At 35.1% G+C, this 15,580-nt stretch overlaps 1 protein-coding gene across 2 annotated transcripts; it reads left to right on the top strand.

The window, feature by feature from the left end:
* Positions 1 to 3,342: 3,342 nt before the first annotated feature.
* On the top strand, positions 3,343 to 15,351 carry LOC117208721 (J domain-containing protein). 2 transcript variants are annotated; one of them, XM_033450012.1, is made up of 5 exons: positions 3,343 to 3,585; positions 4,626 to 5,251; positions 8,607 to 8,708; positions 9,187 to 9,303; positions 10,332 to 15,351. In XM_033450012.1, exons 2-5 carry the CDS (start codon positions 5,168 to 5,170, stop codon positions 10,509 to 10,511), a joined length of 483 nt encoding a protein of 160 aa, XP_033305903.1. In that variant the 5' UTR covers positions 3,343 to 3,585; positions 4,626 to 5,167; the 3' UTR covers positions 10,512 to 15,351. The 2 variants fall into 2 exon arrangements, with proteins under 2 accessions (XP_033305903.1, XP_033305901.1); XM_033450010.1 differs by having other exon boundaries at positions 3,346 to 3,585; positions 10,287 to 15,351.
* Positions 15,352 to 15,580: the final 229 nt, after the last annotated feature.

Below are 15,580 nucleotides of genomic sequence, written 5' to 3'. Positions count from 1 at the left end.
AAACCTGTCATCGTTGTTCTCTGGCCTTCCATTTCGATTCAGAAATATTCGTTTCTTATTAGCGTTCGTCCTAATTTTCCTAGAAATCAAAGAACGGAAGTTACCAGAGAGAAATTCAGTGGACGAAGACGAAAAAACAAAGCGTTCGTCGAGGTCGTAGGAAGGCCGAAGGAAGCTCTTTCGAGCTTTCCTCGTTGAAAGCCTCTTCCTGAGACAATGGTCTTAACAGCTGTAAGCGAAGGTACCGATAATCAGCGGCGTCTTCGACGGAAGCAAGACGAATGCATAATGAGCTCACGCATTCAGTCACGTTTTAGTGTTCTCCTCTTCTTCTTCTGCTTCTTCCACTCTCACACCATCATCCAACCAAGGGAATTTGAATTTCTAATGATGTACGAGCTTGGAGAGGATTATCCGCGAACGTACGTCGCCTTCTTTGGTTCTGCGAACGTATACGTTTTGTACTACTAATGAATTAAACTGGATAAAGGTAAATATTTTCTCTGATGAGATATCCTATACGATAGAATCTTCTATTGTCTTGGCTGAAATTCTTTTTCCTGGAGAGAATAATGATGATTTCTAAGTGATTTCTAAATGTTCAGGTTGATATTTTGGAAAGAAAGCCCTTTGCGTAAGAGGAGTTAAATTTTTTGAACTGATTCATCCTTGGACGGTAGAAGCTGTATCAATTCTGATTTCACATTTTATCACTTTTTAAGCTGCATTTACGTATTGTTGTTCTGTATGATTTTACTTTTTAAGCTAATTTAGTTAATTTTCAATCAATTCTACGGTCAATTGCTATGAGATAAAATATTTGACTCTTGTGAAGGTAAATATCCAGTATCTGATCAAGAAATAAAAGTGGACAAATTTCGATAATTGCGATGTTAGAGTATTTTTTATTTATTTGTCTTTTTTTTAGAACAGAACCATGATAACGATTTAATTAACGAGATAAATTTGCGCTATTTCTGACGTAGTAATCGAATTAATTAAAACACTGTATTATTATAAAGAAGACATCTCTGTCGCCCAGTTTCAGTGTCGCCTATAGGGCGACTATATTGCGATGTCCTAAGTCCTAAATTAAAGCAATTAGGGACACTGATTGAGCGCCACCGGTGGAGAAAAGAATCATCGATTGACAATAAAATTATCCATACTTGCTTAGGGTATAGGAATTAGTATGAGGGGGAGCAGCTAATTCCGGCAGTCAGGAGTCAACACTCGTGCGAATAGCATAGCGTTCTATCCATCCCAATTATAGTCTCAATATATATTTCCTGTTACATGTTCTAAACTTTTATCATGCAATGTATTTAATTCCTTCAGTTTCGAAATTTACCACTGACTGTTCATATCAGCGATCCTCCGATTGTTTTGAGCAGTGTATTTGCACTAAATTCCAAGAAACGTGCATATGTAAAATATGTGAATATTCTTTGACGCTTTCATTTTTATACATTCTACACAAAATATATAATACAACATAGGATTGCTAGAAAAATTCGAGCAAAACCTGTATATAAAATCTTTTCTTGCCTTCCATTTCAATTGTGCGTGCGATGATAAAATTGTACGTGCACGTACTGTGGCATTTTCATTTCTACACATATTGTGTAAAATATTTGATACAACATTAAATTGATTGAAAAATTCGAACGAAATTTAAATATAAAATATTTCTTAAGTTTTCTCTAATATAGAATTTCAAACGAACAACAAATATTCTTCGTTACTCACACTTTCGTGTGTACAACCATATGAGTACAATATTTGCACTTACACGTCGTTACGGTATATCAGGTTATCGAATAGAATACTGCGGTACTGGAAATGGACCGTGTAATGCAGACCATGTACGGCAAAAACCCTATAACAGATTCACTTTTTGAAACGCTGACGCGCAATTAAGGCAGCCGAACGATGAACAAGTAGCGAAATAAGAGTCGTTCTACCGCGTGGACCACTATAAAGCAGGGAAAATTAATTTTCGACCGAGGGTTCGAGGGTAAAAGTATAACCGCGCATCTGCAAAGGGTGAATATTCCGGTGAGTTCATAGGAGTTGGATGTTGAATGGAAAATTGAGAATGAAAAATATGTCGGTGCATAGATGAGTCTCTCAATAACATGCAACCCGCTTTACGCGAAAGTATGCCACGATGTTTGAGCGGTGGGTGGTAGGTCTCTGACTTTTCCTCAGTTATACATTTTTAAATAATATTACAAGACAGTGGATACTTATGCAAATTCATATTTTCATAAATATAATTTAAAGAAGTGGAATCCAGGCAGAGAATTGTTCTACTTAAATATTATTGTATAACAAGTATTATAGCTTGGATATTTCATATATTGCTACGTATTATGTGCGTTTTATACATTTTGACATCTTCAATTTTTGTATAAATATTGCGAAAATTTATTTTCTATCGAGAGAATAAAATTTATTTTGTTAGAAAAAGATAAATCTAGTAACGTTTTTAATGCTAGTTTTTAATGTAGAGTTCCAATTTACGGATTCGACTTTTTCTACTTCTTATTATATGCGTATCTCCGCTGTGATGCCGAAATCTGGGTTGGAGTTTCTCTGTTTCGAAACTTTTCAAATAGATAGGTGCTGGGTTGTATCTCCGAGGTATTACAAAAGAAAATAAACTTTTTGCCGTAGCTAATCCGAAGAATTTTTAACTTTTTCACATTCTTGCTTTTATATTACAAAAATGATCTTTTCAACTCTAATAGAATTTAAATTAAAAACAAGCGGATCATTTTCTTGTCTTTATTCCTTGAGAATTATTCAAAGACAGAATCCCTCTTACTTGAGAATCTTTCTACAGTTTCCTTTTCTTCACAATCTTTTTTATCCAAGAATAAGAAGAATAAGAGAATTTTATCTCTGTTAAAATTTCCTTATTCTTCTTAGTAAAATGTATACTTCTTTATTTGTATTTGTTAACACTTCCTTAGATAGTTACTAAAGATCCCTTTTCTCAAAATTTCGTTATTTTCAACTTTCTACATCCAAATGGACGTAATCCACATATTGTAATCGTGTATAAATTAATAAAAAAAAAGTTTGCTATCGCTCACTGAACATACTAAACGTCATTACCAAAAATACATTTTCCATCATTAAAGAGCATATCTTTCGTTCTCTGTTTCTTTTTTTTTCCACGTTGTAACGATCAATAGAGTCAGCGTTGATCGATCAGCTGTTGGCACGTGACCGAGATCGGGATCTGGATCACTCGGTCGGTAACGTTGCGAGGTGAGGTTCGAGGTTACGTAGCCGCAAGTGAAAGCCACAAGTCTCTGGAATCTCTGACAATCAAGGCGCAGTATGTGTGTACGTCGATTATAATCGTGAACGTTTCACGTGATCGTCTTACAAATTCATATATATATATACGACGAGCCTAATATAAAATACAAAACACAAAGAGAAAGAAAGAGACAATACATTAAATCATTATTATGTGTTATATTAAACCATTTTTATGTGTGTAAAAATCTTGAAAAAAGCAAAAGAAGAGTGCTCAAGGTTTTCGAACATCGATAAAATAGCTTATAAGAGGTAGATCACGACTAACAGTGACAACTAACATCTATTCTACTAACAAAGTATCTATTAATGATTTTGATAGATTTGTCTGTATTAGTGTATGTAATCAAATTCTCGATTTTGTACAGTGGAATGTGACGTAACGTGCCACGGCTACGATGAAAACGTAACACAGATTATCGAATTTGGCCCGAGAATATTAATTGATCGCCATAAAGCGTTCGTGTTAACGGTTTAAAAAGAATTACTAGTATTGCATAGAAACGGGTTAATTAATTAACTTTGATAGTGGATTAACAAGTATTTAGGAAACGCTAAGATTTCCTGTTACTTCAGAGTAGTTCGTTTAATTGCAATTGTGTGTTTGAATCTGAAGTTAAAACAATTTTCAAGAAAAATATTACTTAAAGGTTTGGTTACTAATCACGTTATCGGTTTACGACTTTTAATTCAAGTTACATGTATAATCAATAATATACATTTACGTTGGTCGAAATACTTAGACGATCGTATTTTGTGACTTTGATTTTTATATCCGCTCATTGTGCTTTTTAAGACGATTGCCTTAAAGTCAATCTTTATGAAATACTTGGACTTTTTTCTTTCTGCACATTTAGTGGATATAGCACTATCTATAATCTCTGAAGTACTTTAAATGTCAAGTTTTTTAAATTAAAGTTATTTAATCAAAATTAAACAATTGTGTAAAAAAGTCTACAATATACACTTTATCATTTGCCAATTCACTACAATATTATTATATCATTAAAATAAATTATTGTGGGAAAGAATAGGTTCTCACTTCTTCTAGCTGTTCACTTGTCAATTTGCTAATATTATTACATAATTTATAAATTATTATACTATGTATATGATATGCATATGATATGTAATGTATAAGATGATATGTAACGTACAAGAGGATCTGGTCCTTTTATCCGAAACCCAATCTGTCCAGGTGGTTAATTGTCAATTCGCTAATATTATAACATAATAAATAAATTATTGCATAAGAGGATCCAATCCTTTTATCCGAAAACCAATTTGTCCAGGTGGTAGCCTCAGCCGGTAAACGAGAAATCTCGAGACGAAAATCATCCTCGGTTCCCCCTACAGGGAAGACTTAACCAGAGTGCGCAGGAGCTCCTTCCGGAGAGGGGGCGGCCCACGATCGACGGGAGGCTTTGTGAGCCACTGCTGAATTGCGCACACGCGCGGAATTTCCCGGGAATCGGGTTTTTCCGGGTCTCTAACACGGTTCTTCCTCGTTCGGCTCACTCGAGCGTCCGACGCGCGACACGGCAACAGGTGACGACCGGAGGCCGATTACCAGAATCTACCAAACCAGCGACAGCATCTACGGGCTAAGTGTCATCACGCTTTCTCAAGCGTCCACACGCGTCGCGTTCGAATCAAATACGCGCGTAAAAGAAAAAACGACTCCCTTCAGAAAATTCTCGATCTTTCGATTCGTTGTCACGAAATTTTTAACTGGACAATTTTGACCGGATATTGTTGCTGTTGGACTTCGAAGAATCTTCGAAAGGAAGATTGGGGATCGTGAAAAAGGAAACGGAAGTACCAGTGAGGGAAAATGAGCGTCGAAGACGCCATCAATTATAAGCCCAGCGAGGAGGAGGATTACTATGCTCTGCTCTCGTGCGACGAGTCCTCGACGGTAAGACAAATTTTCTGAATTACTTTCGCAAGAGGTTGATTTCCAGAGATTTCGGTGGTTTTCTTCGTTTCCTTTGATTATTACTAGTGACAGGGTTGTTTGCGGAATTGAGATTGAAATTCTTTGCGAAGGAGTGGATTGCTATGTTTCTCTTTCGTGTGACGAGTCTGCAACGCGACGGTAGGTTCTTCGCGAAGACTTTGACACTTGGTAGATGTTTTTATTATTCTTAGTAATAGGGATATCTGTGGTCGCTTTTTGAGAAAGGGTTGAGGCTGAAGTTTCTTAAGAAATGTATCGCTGTTTTCTTTCGTGCGACTGCAAACCAACTTTCTTGAATTTCTTCATGAAGAATTAAGTTACAAGAGTTTTTTTTATATTTAATGGTTTTTCTGATTTGTTTCGTTCAGTTTTTCCAGCTAATAGACTCTTTGTAACGATTTTCTTTGAAAAATGGTTGAGATTTAAGATTTTCACGTGTTCTTCGTTTCTATCTTTGAAGACTGGTTTTTGAATTGTTGTTGAATTGTGTCATTCGGTATCTAGTTAATAGTAATATGAAAAATATGATACAGTAATTTATTAATCAAACGAGGTTCTTCATTCTATAGAACATTTTAATTCCTAGCGTATCTATATTTTGTTATACGTGAATTTTCCGCTTTAAGAAGAATTCCATTTAACCAATCTCTTTCACTCTTAAAGTTTTCGACAAAATATCCAAAACAATGTCTTGTCCGCATACTAGCTGCTTCGTAACCTAAGATCCAATCTGCATAAACTATGAATGTTTCATCATCCGCGTTATTTGTCAGATCCAATTAGATAGCACCTTGAAAAGTAGAATTTAAAAACGACTCGACTCGTACGGATCCGATTTCCCGACAATTAAACAATTTCCAATGTGAGTTATCTCTGGGCATATCGTGGCTTAAAGTTTCAGATTACTGCACATTTATCTAATGGGATACATACGTATTTAATATACTTTCAGAAGTTATGCGGAATTAATTAGTTTCGCTGTCGGGAGCTCGTCACTGCAGGATAATTGCATCAGCATCGGGAACAACTTTAATTAGCGCTTTGGTTCAACTTCTCGATTAGTATCGATTGTCTGTCGATTGCCACTTCGTTTGACAAAAATATATCACACCGCCGCTCAATGGAAGTTGACAATACGATTACGATCCAATCCGTTTCGCGATTGATATCTTTGACTATGTGAAGTTCACGATAAGTTAAGATGAAAATGAAAATGTCTGATGTTTTCAACGATATAAGGATTTTTAATGGACGAGAAATTGAGAGCGTCGATAGTAGATTCATAAGCCAATAGTTGTAGCTATAAAATAATTATTGCGTTTTCAAATATCTGGTTGACAGCGTACGAACTGTTTTTTCAGATGGAACTTTAGTAGTATGTAGTTTCTTTACAGCATCATGTATTTAATCAAAATAATTTATTTATTAGGTTTATAAGAATTATCGATTGTAGAATTAATAAATTCTTGGAATTAAATTGTTGTAGATTTTTTGAAACTAATTTGTGTATCAAAAAATTGTTTAGATGGAGTAGAAAATATGTTTGGCCTCCCCAAAATGATAATTCTATGTTATCAACATGCATCATGATATTTTGCTTTATATAAACAAATTTAGCCGATATCCTATCTAAGTAATATTTTTATTATAAATTATTTCTCTATTGTTCTATTATCATTGGTCTATAGTAAATTTCCTCTTTTCTAAAAATTCAATAGACGATAATAGTTGCTAAAATTATGTTTTATATAACACACATAATATGTGCATAAAGGTCTCATAAAGGTAGTAACTGCTGAAATATTTACACGGGCCAGTGTATTCACAACATTTACATTGCAACATTGCGATAAACCATGGTCTTTAAAAGTTAAAATCCTGAAAGGGAGGAAGAAGTAACTCAACCCCATGCAACAACCCCTAGGAAGATGATCTTTTCGCGTCGTTGGAATATCGACTAAACGTGAAAGCTTGTTCGATTATAATTCCCAGAGAAGTTGTCCAAGTAAACAAGCCATTTCCACGGCGCAAAGAGTCGATCAGCCTTCGATCCACGTCTCGTTCTATCGGTGAATATCATGTGAAAGTCATCGTAGACCCTTTTTAAGGAATTATGTCAGCGTTCTACGTTTGTTTTCTCTCTGTTCGCGCGTTTCTCGCGATCTACTAAAAATAAACGACGTTGCTTTAAATAAAACCCGAGGGTTAATAATGAGTGATCGTGTTCGTCTGTTTGCCAACGGTCCGGCGGGTCCATTAAGGAACTCTACGCCCATTAAGCGAATTCGTTAAATTGCCTGGCAAATATCAGTCGTCTTCATTTGCCAGGAAATCGACGAACGGAGGGTAAACAGCCCTTCCGTGTCTCTTTCGATTACTATCATGATGTAAAACACCTGGGAAGGTGCCTGGAAATATTCATTGGCGTAACTTGGAAGAATGCACAATTTTATAGACTTGATGTTCTTCTTCCTTTTTTTAAGGCTTCTTAATTGAAGAGTATAAGGAAAAAATTGGATACGTAGATGGCGGATTTTCAAGTAAATTTATATTATTATATAGATATTTGTTTTATCTGTTGGTGAATCTTGAAGAACGTTCAATTTGTTAGATACAGTGCGCATCTCTCCGAAAGGAGAATATTTTTTCTGTTCTTTTTTAGATCCTCTTTAATTATAAGGAACAAATTTGTTAAGTAGACTGCTGATTTTTCTATTGAATTTCTACTTTAAGTATTTTATATATTTTTATATATTGTATACATCTTGGGCATATTTTTAAATTTAAAAATATACAATCCGGCGATAAGTCGTGTTTTCCATTCTTTAATTCCATTGATTAATATTCTGTAAATTGTCTGTCAGGCTGGTTTTGAGATTAAATATGCACGTGTTTTTACCATCCTTCTGAGTGTTTCAGTTGTGACTTTGATATTTTTTATAAGACTTCTTTGTTCGAACAGTTTTTTAATTACGTTATACTGAAATACTCCAAGTAATATTAAAACTAGAAAATTCACAAGGTTATAATAACAGAAAGAAAAGTCATTAAAAGATCATTTGGGGGATTCTAAAGAATTACTAGAAAATAAAATTACCTAGATTATCAGTGAAAATCGCAAAGTTAATAATTCACGTGATCAGGAGCGTGAAGTTTAAATAAAGGATGTGTAATGAACCATCCCCCTTACTGCTTCCTTCAAAGCCATCCCACACATCCTGTACGTCTTTTTTAAGGTTAATTAACCATGTGGTAACTTTCAACTTATTCGAATTTTTTTTACCTAAAAGATTCTTAAAAATCTATATTCCAGGTGGAACAAATCACGGCAGAGTATAAGGTGTTGGCTCTTCAATATCATCCGGACAAGAACGAAGGTGATAAGGAAGCTGAACGGAAATTTCAGCAATTGCAGGTTTGTTTCCGCGGTCTATTCTCGTTTCTTTACTCGCATATGGTCGCAACGTGACTCATGAGGAAGTTGTTGCACGATTGCTCCATTTACGTTAATCTGCCTCGTCTTGACGATACGATCTAACCGATGTATAATCGTGTGATTGTATAGTCCGTGAAATTTAAATAGCACGGTTGTAAGAGATTGATCGACAACTAAAATTCAAACTCTGTAAGCAAAGTTTTCTTCGTTTAGCATCTTTTACTTCGTTTTCACGAAGTGAAACCCATTTAATTGTACCCATAAAAATATGAATTCTGCATAAACATCCGTAATCTAACAATCATTTAAATTTAAAAATATGAATTTTGTATAAAAATACATAGTCTAATAATAATAATTTATGTTTTAATTTACAACCATGCTATATCTGTTCCATCTAACCGACTACACTTCCGTTTGATTGCGACCAAGGTAACGCGATTTCTTTTTGTCGCAGCACGCGAAAGAGGTTCTCTGTGACCCTGAGCAAAGGAGCAACTATGACAAATGGAGGCGTAGCGGGATCGCCATCAGCTACAAGCAATGGCTTGGAATGAAGGATCACGTGCATCAGGTGAGGAGAATTCGATGGGAGTTCTTCGGCGAAATTTTTATTGCTCGATGGCGAACAATGCTTGCAAAATCGTGCGAGAAATTTCGTATCTCGTGGAAAGAAAAGAAACTTGCGACGATATTCTTTCGACATTGCAACTTCCACAGATAGAAAACTGGTATTGGAACTGACTATTGCAGGCTAGGGAAAATCATATTAGGTTAGCAGAAATCTCCGAATTTGAAATTTAAGTCGCAGTTTGCAAGCGGAGAAGTAAACGAGTAGATTCGTTTTTTCGTAGAGTTTGGGTTTCTTACATTTGCTTTGAAAAATGTATCTACGTATATTTATTTCTTCGAATTTGAAGAGTTTTGTATAAAGGAAAATTTTGTCGAATTTACTTTCGTGCTTCGAAGAAGAGTATTTGAAAAATGAACTTTTATTAAATTTATTTGATACGTAATATAATCCTTGATATTTTAAATTTGACTTTTAGTCACGTTTTTCAATTATATGGAAACAGTTTTCCAGTGATTCAGAACTTTAGTAGCAGAAAGTTTTTATTAGAAATTTCTCGCACGACGTTATTACTTTTCCAACTAATACACCTGACTTCATTTTCTGATTTTCCGTTCTATCGATCCTTCAAGCTCAACTAACTCAAAACTAACTATAACGCACAATTACCCATAACCCATACAACACACAAAATAATCCAACTATGACAACAATGGGTCATTTGCGATGGAAATCACATACTATAACCAAACAAAATTTTTCCAATCAGATTCTAAACTTACTTTCACTATGTAAGCTTTCCAAATCGTTGTTCGATGCTCTCTATAAAATATCAAACTTAATCCAAACTGTGACCCATTCACAAGTGACCTATTCTGCTCGCTCATTTCTAATCTTCTTAACAAAATAAAAAAGAAATATACATATATATAAAACAAAAGAAAAAAGCAAAAAGAATAAAGAAAGAGCACTCGAATGCGCTTTAGTCGATGCACTGGAGCATACCGAAGACGAAGGATCGCATGCTGCAGGACGCGGCCGCCGAATCTGCTGGTTCCCCTGGTCACACTAGCAAGGCGCAACCGGCGAACGCTCACAGAAGAGCTTCGGAGGGTGGCGCGAACATCTACTACGGTGCACGTCGTGACCTTGGCTGGGACTCGGAGGCGTCTAACGAGGTGGTGAACAAGTTCCGCAACTACGAGATCTAAAGGTGCGACGTCGTTCTGCAATTTCTGGTCGTCGTCTGGACCAACGATCGCTCGCTCTGTGTATCTACCTTTTTTCTTTTTTTTTTTTTTTTTTTTGCGAAGTATATCGAACGGAACAAACGGATGAAGCATCATAAGCAAACGTAATGAATTACGGATACACCGTCTCGTCGTGAATTTACCGCTCCTTGTTGTCCAACCGAGAAAACCTCAAGGAAGAATGTTGTTGAGTTTGAATTGAGATTTTGAGCGAAGATCATGTTTCTGTTATCGTTAACTTTGCAAAACGTTTGGTCCTTTTTTTTCTTTTTGTCATTGTTATTATTCCACTAGTATCGTTATTAAGAAAGAAGAATACTAATTTTATCATTGGGTGAGTTTTGTTGATTTTGAAGTGGATAAAGACTGTATTTATTGCAAGTGTTCGGAGGAAGATATTTGAAGATTCTAGTTCGTCTTTTAATATGTTAAATATGTACGATGCAGATTATCCATGGTCGAGAGCAGTTTCTGTTCAAGTCGGTAACGCTTTCTGCGAATATAAAATAAATAACGGCACGAGCTATCGACGGCAGACGCAGATTGAATGGAATATTATGCGAGAGTGGCAGGGAACGTGCCAAGATGGAGAACATACTCGATATGAAAATTGTGCGATCATCCAAGTGGATACTTTGTAATTTGATCGATCATACAGTATATGAATTTGCAAAGGCCGAAGGAAATACGCTGCAAATCTTCTCTTGCAATTCTTATGACTATCGAAATTTAAAAAATTTCGATAATTAATTTCTATTGTCTACGTTTGAACAATTTCACAATATTTAATTGGAATTCTTAATATTCACAACGGTGAAATGCGACTAACCGAGCAGGAATAAATTGAACAGCAAAAATCGGCCACAGATTATACGATATAACATATCGATCCTGCTTTAGAGATCTTTTTATGGGAGAAGGAAGAGGGAAACCAGAGGGAAACTCGTTTAAAGTTCCAGACGAGAAAAGAGGATGCTCTCGAGGTTTCTCGAAAGAAGTGTCACATTTTTCTTATTTCCATTTCTTCCTTAAAGTTTTGTTTAAGTGTCACGAAACAGAGCGACAAGGAAGAGAAGAATATTGAAGAAAGCAAAAGGAGAAATCAGGGCGAGAAAAATCGAAGGATCGGCTAGACGGTGCTTTAATGTCGTATCAAGAGAGAAGCTAAAATCCACGATTCCACGAAGGGATTCAAACGTAAGAAAATAACTAGTTGTTTCTACTATAACGTTACTCGCGATAGAATTTGCTTAAGTGGTCCAGTTCGAGCTGAATGAATTTCAGTTTCTAAATAATCCTGAGGAATAATGTATATAACATTCGTGTGTTTTTGAATTTTTTTACTTATTGAATTGGGAATAATAAGAGAATAATGTTGCCTTATTTTGGTGAAATTAATTGATGATAGATTGTCCTGATTTTTATTAACAATTTTTAACATTCACCTATCTCATTTATTTAAAATGAATTAGAATTAAAATACACAGTTGCTTTTTAAATCAGAATCTCATATATTCTGTGAAAAAATATCATCCTGATAAAAAGTATTATACTTCGTTTTAAGGTATCTATTCACAAGTTTTAAGGAAAATCAGCGACGAGAGGTACAAAAATTCGAAGAAATTAGTCGAGAAACGTTCCTAATCTCAAGTTGCGAAGATAATTCAATTCGATTGACATTCCTTCGTATCACCCTTTGTAAAGTATGTACGATTTCCAAAACAGTGATTTGTACCACTTAAATAGTACTTCCATCGCCGAGTAGCTAGAAGAAAAAAAGTAACTCGTTGTTTCTACATTGAGTATTCTTCAATGGAACGCTTGAACAGTTTAGACGTCGAATCACAAAAGCTTCGTACGCGCGAATATCGAAATATATTCTCGATCTTTTCCAAGCGAAACATTAGTAACTTTTGTGTCGTCGAAGATAAGATCGTCGAATAAACTGATTAAGCATAGTTATTCCATTGTTGAGCAAATCGATGACGGCGCACTTGTACCTGTGTCAAACGCAAAGTATATATCGTTTTTTCTCGACCACACTTGAATGTTCGAAACCTTCACGACCCCATAGATCCACGTCATACTTTTCTGTACTTAAATCAGTCCTTTCGCTGAAAGAAAATATATCGAATAGACACTAATTTATTATTATGTGAACTTTTAATATATAGATGTTCGTTAATAAAATTGCGAACGAGTCTTATTCATCTCGATCATATTCATTTTTGTCGGTCCCCCACCCTTCTTTTTTTACGTAAAATATTTTCCAATTAAATTTTAAAATATTACCGGGACGATACCGAAAAGAATTCATCGTCAAATATTGTCCTTTGCTTTCGATTAATCCACTTCGACGCAGACTGAAAACGGGAACAACGTACCAAAGCACGGAGGATCAACTTTGCGACGAACAATCTAAATTTTCGAGAGGAAACTCGATGGAATTAAAACGCTAGAGCTTCGATTTATCAATTTTCCCTCAGGCAATTTCTAAAAATGTCAGTAGTTTTAAAAAGTTACACTTTATATCCACGTTATTTTACGTTCATTCATCAGCGAAAGGATTTAACAGCACTTTTGATTTATTATCAACAGATTGCGGATGTTTATACATTTATGAGAAATTTAAACGTGAAAAAATGTATAAAAAGGAACATAATACGGAAAAATATAGTTCTTGACAAGAGATTTTACACTTTACGCTTCATAATCTTCACGAAGTTCCTTTAATTTGTTACAGCAGTTATATTCAAGACCATACAATTACTACATTAGTTAACAAAAACAATACACTTTTTACTCGTATACTCAACATCCCAGAATCGCATTTTTTATTGAAAATTATTTATTATTTTGAAGAAGCTTTTAGCAAGTCCGTGTATATTTTCTATTATATTCACATCGGCTGACAAAATATCCAAAATTTATTATAATATTTAGGTGAAACAAGTTACTAATTAAGATCCATTTCTTCGCTTATATTCTCAAAAATTTGTATAAAAATCCACAGTCTAGTTATCATTCTCTCATCATCGATAGAATCCCATCTCACTACAGCGAGTTACATCATTCGTTCGACATCACCCTGTCTCAAGAGCAACCGGTCTCGTGATAATTTCTCGATTCATAGATTAAGTTTGGTTCTTCGTTTCAATCACCACGAATACGAATATATCGATAGCTAGTCGACGAGGAATTTTTCTAATGCACTCGAACGTCGTCGTTGCGTTCCGCGTAATTAAGGCACGTAGACGTAGAAGTTAATGATTGGTGGCCGAAAATAGCAGCAGTCGACTCGTACGTATCGATGTGACCTTTCGATATTAGTATGTAAGGCTCCGAGGTACGGCTTAAAACGATCCTGTCTCCTCGAATTTATTTTCACCCGTGTCCAGATATCGTTTTTTTTCTTCTTCTTTATTTTATCCTTAGCTCACTCGAACTTTCCATAGAATCGTTCGATCGGTCGTTTCGTCTGTGTGGATTTTCAAAACCGGACCGAGGATTCGGGAACGTAGATCGGTCGGAAAGCGAGGGGGAGGGGATAAACGTGGAATCAAAAGTAGAGACAACGTATATCGATGGCAATGCTGCGAAATTTTTGCGATGAAAAACCGGAAACGTAACGAGTGTACCGTTGTCGAGAGTATTTGAGTCGAATGACGCCACGCGCTATCGATCACGGACGAGGAAAAAATAAAACGAAGAAAAAGTGGTAAGGTAGGAGTCGCTGATCTATCTTATAAAACAAGAAAACAAGGATTGCCCGAAAGAATGGGAAGGTTAAAAGAAAAATCGATAGTGCGTGTACGTGTTGAAGTTTAAAGATCAGAATCGGCTTCGTTCTCGAGTTTCTATGACGTAAAACACGTGTAATTATTCGTAAGGTAAAAGTAACGTGGAATCGTAAAAGGGAACCAAATATTAAATATAACATGAAAATAGAGAAAAAGAAAGGAAGTAAAAAAAAAAATATATATATATATATGGTCGTCCAAAGTCGAGAACGAGAGATCGATCTTCGAGATCTCATCACACTACCCGTGTATCTGTCTTCAAAGAATGAGAGAAAAAGAAAAAAAATAGGAACGATAAAGCAAGTTTCGAAAATATTCTGTACGTGTGTTGTTCCCACATCTATATTTTTCTAGACGCGTCTCCGCGATTCCGCCTCGTGGAACACTGTACCTTCTATCGATTTATTATTTCCACGCGATCGACTTATCGATGGTATCGTGCATCCGGCCGAGAGCTGGGAGAAACCTGTCGTTCGATGAAAAGAAAAAAAGAAGATACCGTGGAATTTTTTTCATGCTAAACGTTGCTACAGTTTTTACGGAGTATTCGATAAAAAATTGCTTGCCTTTTTAGGGTTCCTTTTCTTTTGTCTTAAATAGAAAGCTTAATGGAATATTTTGTAATTCACTCTAATCTTTAGTCCTTTTTTCCTTTGAGAGTTTCACGAAGGTATATTTACGATCTTTTAAAATTGTAATACGATTAAATTTTATACGTTTCTAGGAAAATATTATAATTATGTATGCCTCTCTTTGAAAATATGATTAATATAAGATATTAATAAAATGTAATTAAAGATGAAGGTATAAAACGATGGTTTCTTCTCTCCTCGTAAACGCGTGAATCTCTGTTATGTACGTATAAATATACAAATAAATATACATACACATATATATAACGTATAAGATATATAAATATATTATAATCGTCACGCGCTGGACGACGCGACGATATGTATCTATGCGATTAAAGGTTCAATAAATGTGTTTAATTAAGAACAGTTTGTTTCGTACATTCGTTAACCCACAATATGAACACTCCTCCTTTTTGTAAATTCCGCTATTCCAAAAAAATATATCATTTATGAGATATTTTATTAAATACTCAAAGTGACGTTTCGTATTTCGTTAAAAGATTAAAAAATTAGAAAATTTTAATTTTAATATCCTAATATCATCAAACTTCATAAGTATTTTCACATTAAAATTATACTATTTCTTAATAATTGA

Source organism: Bombus bifarius, unplaced genomic scaffold, assembly GCF_011952205.1.
Source record: "Bombus bifarius isolate JDL3187 unplaced genomic scaffold, Bbif_JDL3187 scf7180000008161, whole genome shotgun sequence".
Taxonomy (NCBI): domain Eukaryota; kingdom Metazoa; phylum Arthropoda; class Insecta; order Hymenoptera; family Apidae; genus Bombus; species Bombus bifarius.
The sequence above is the reverse complement of the archived record's forward strand: the minus strand, read 5'-3'. Positions and strand labels throughout refer to the sequence as shown.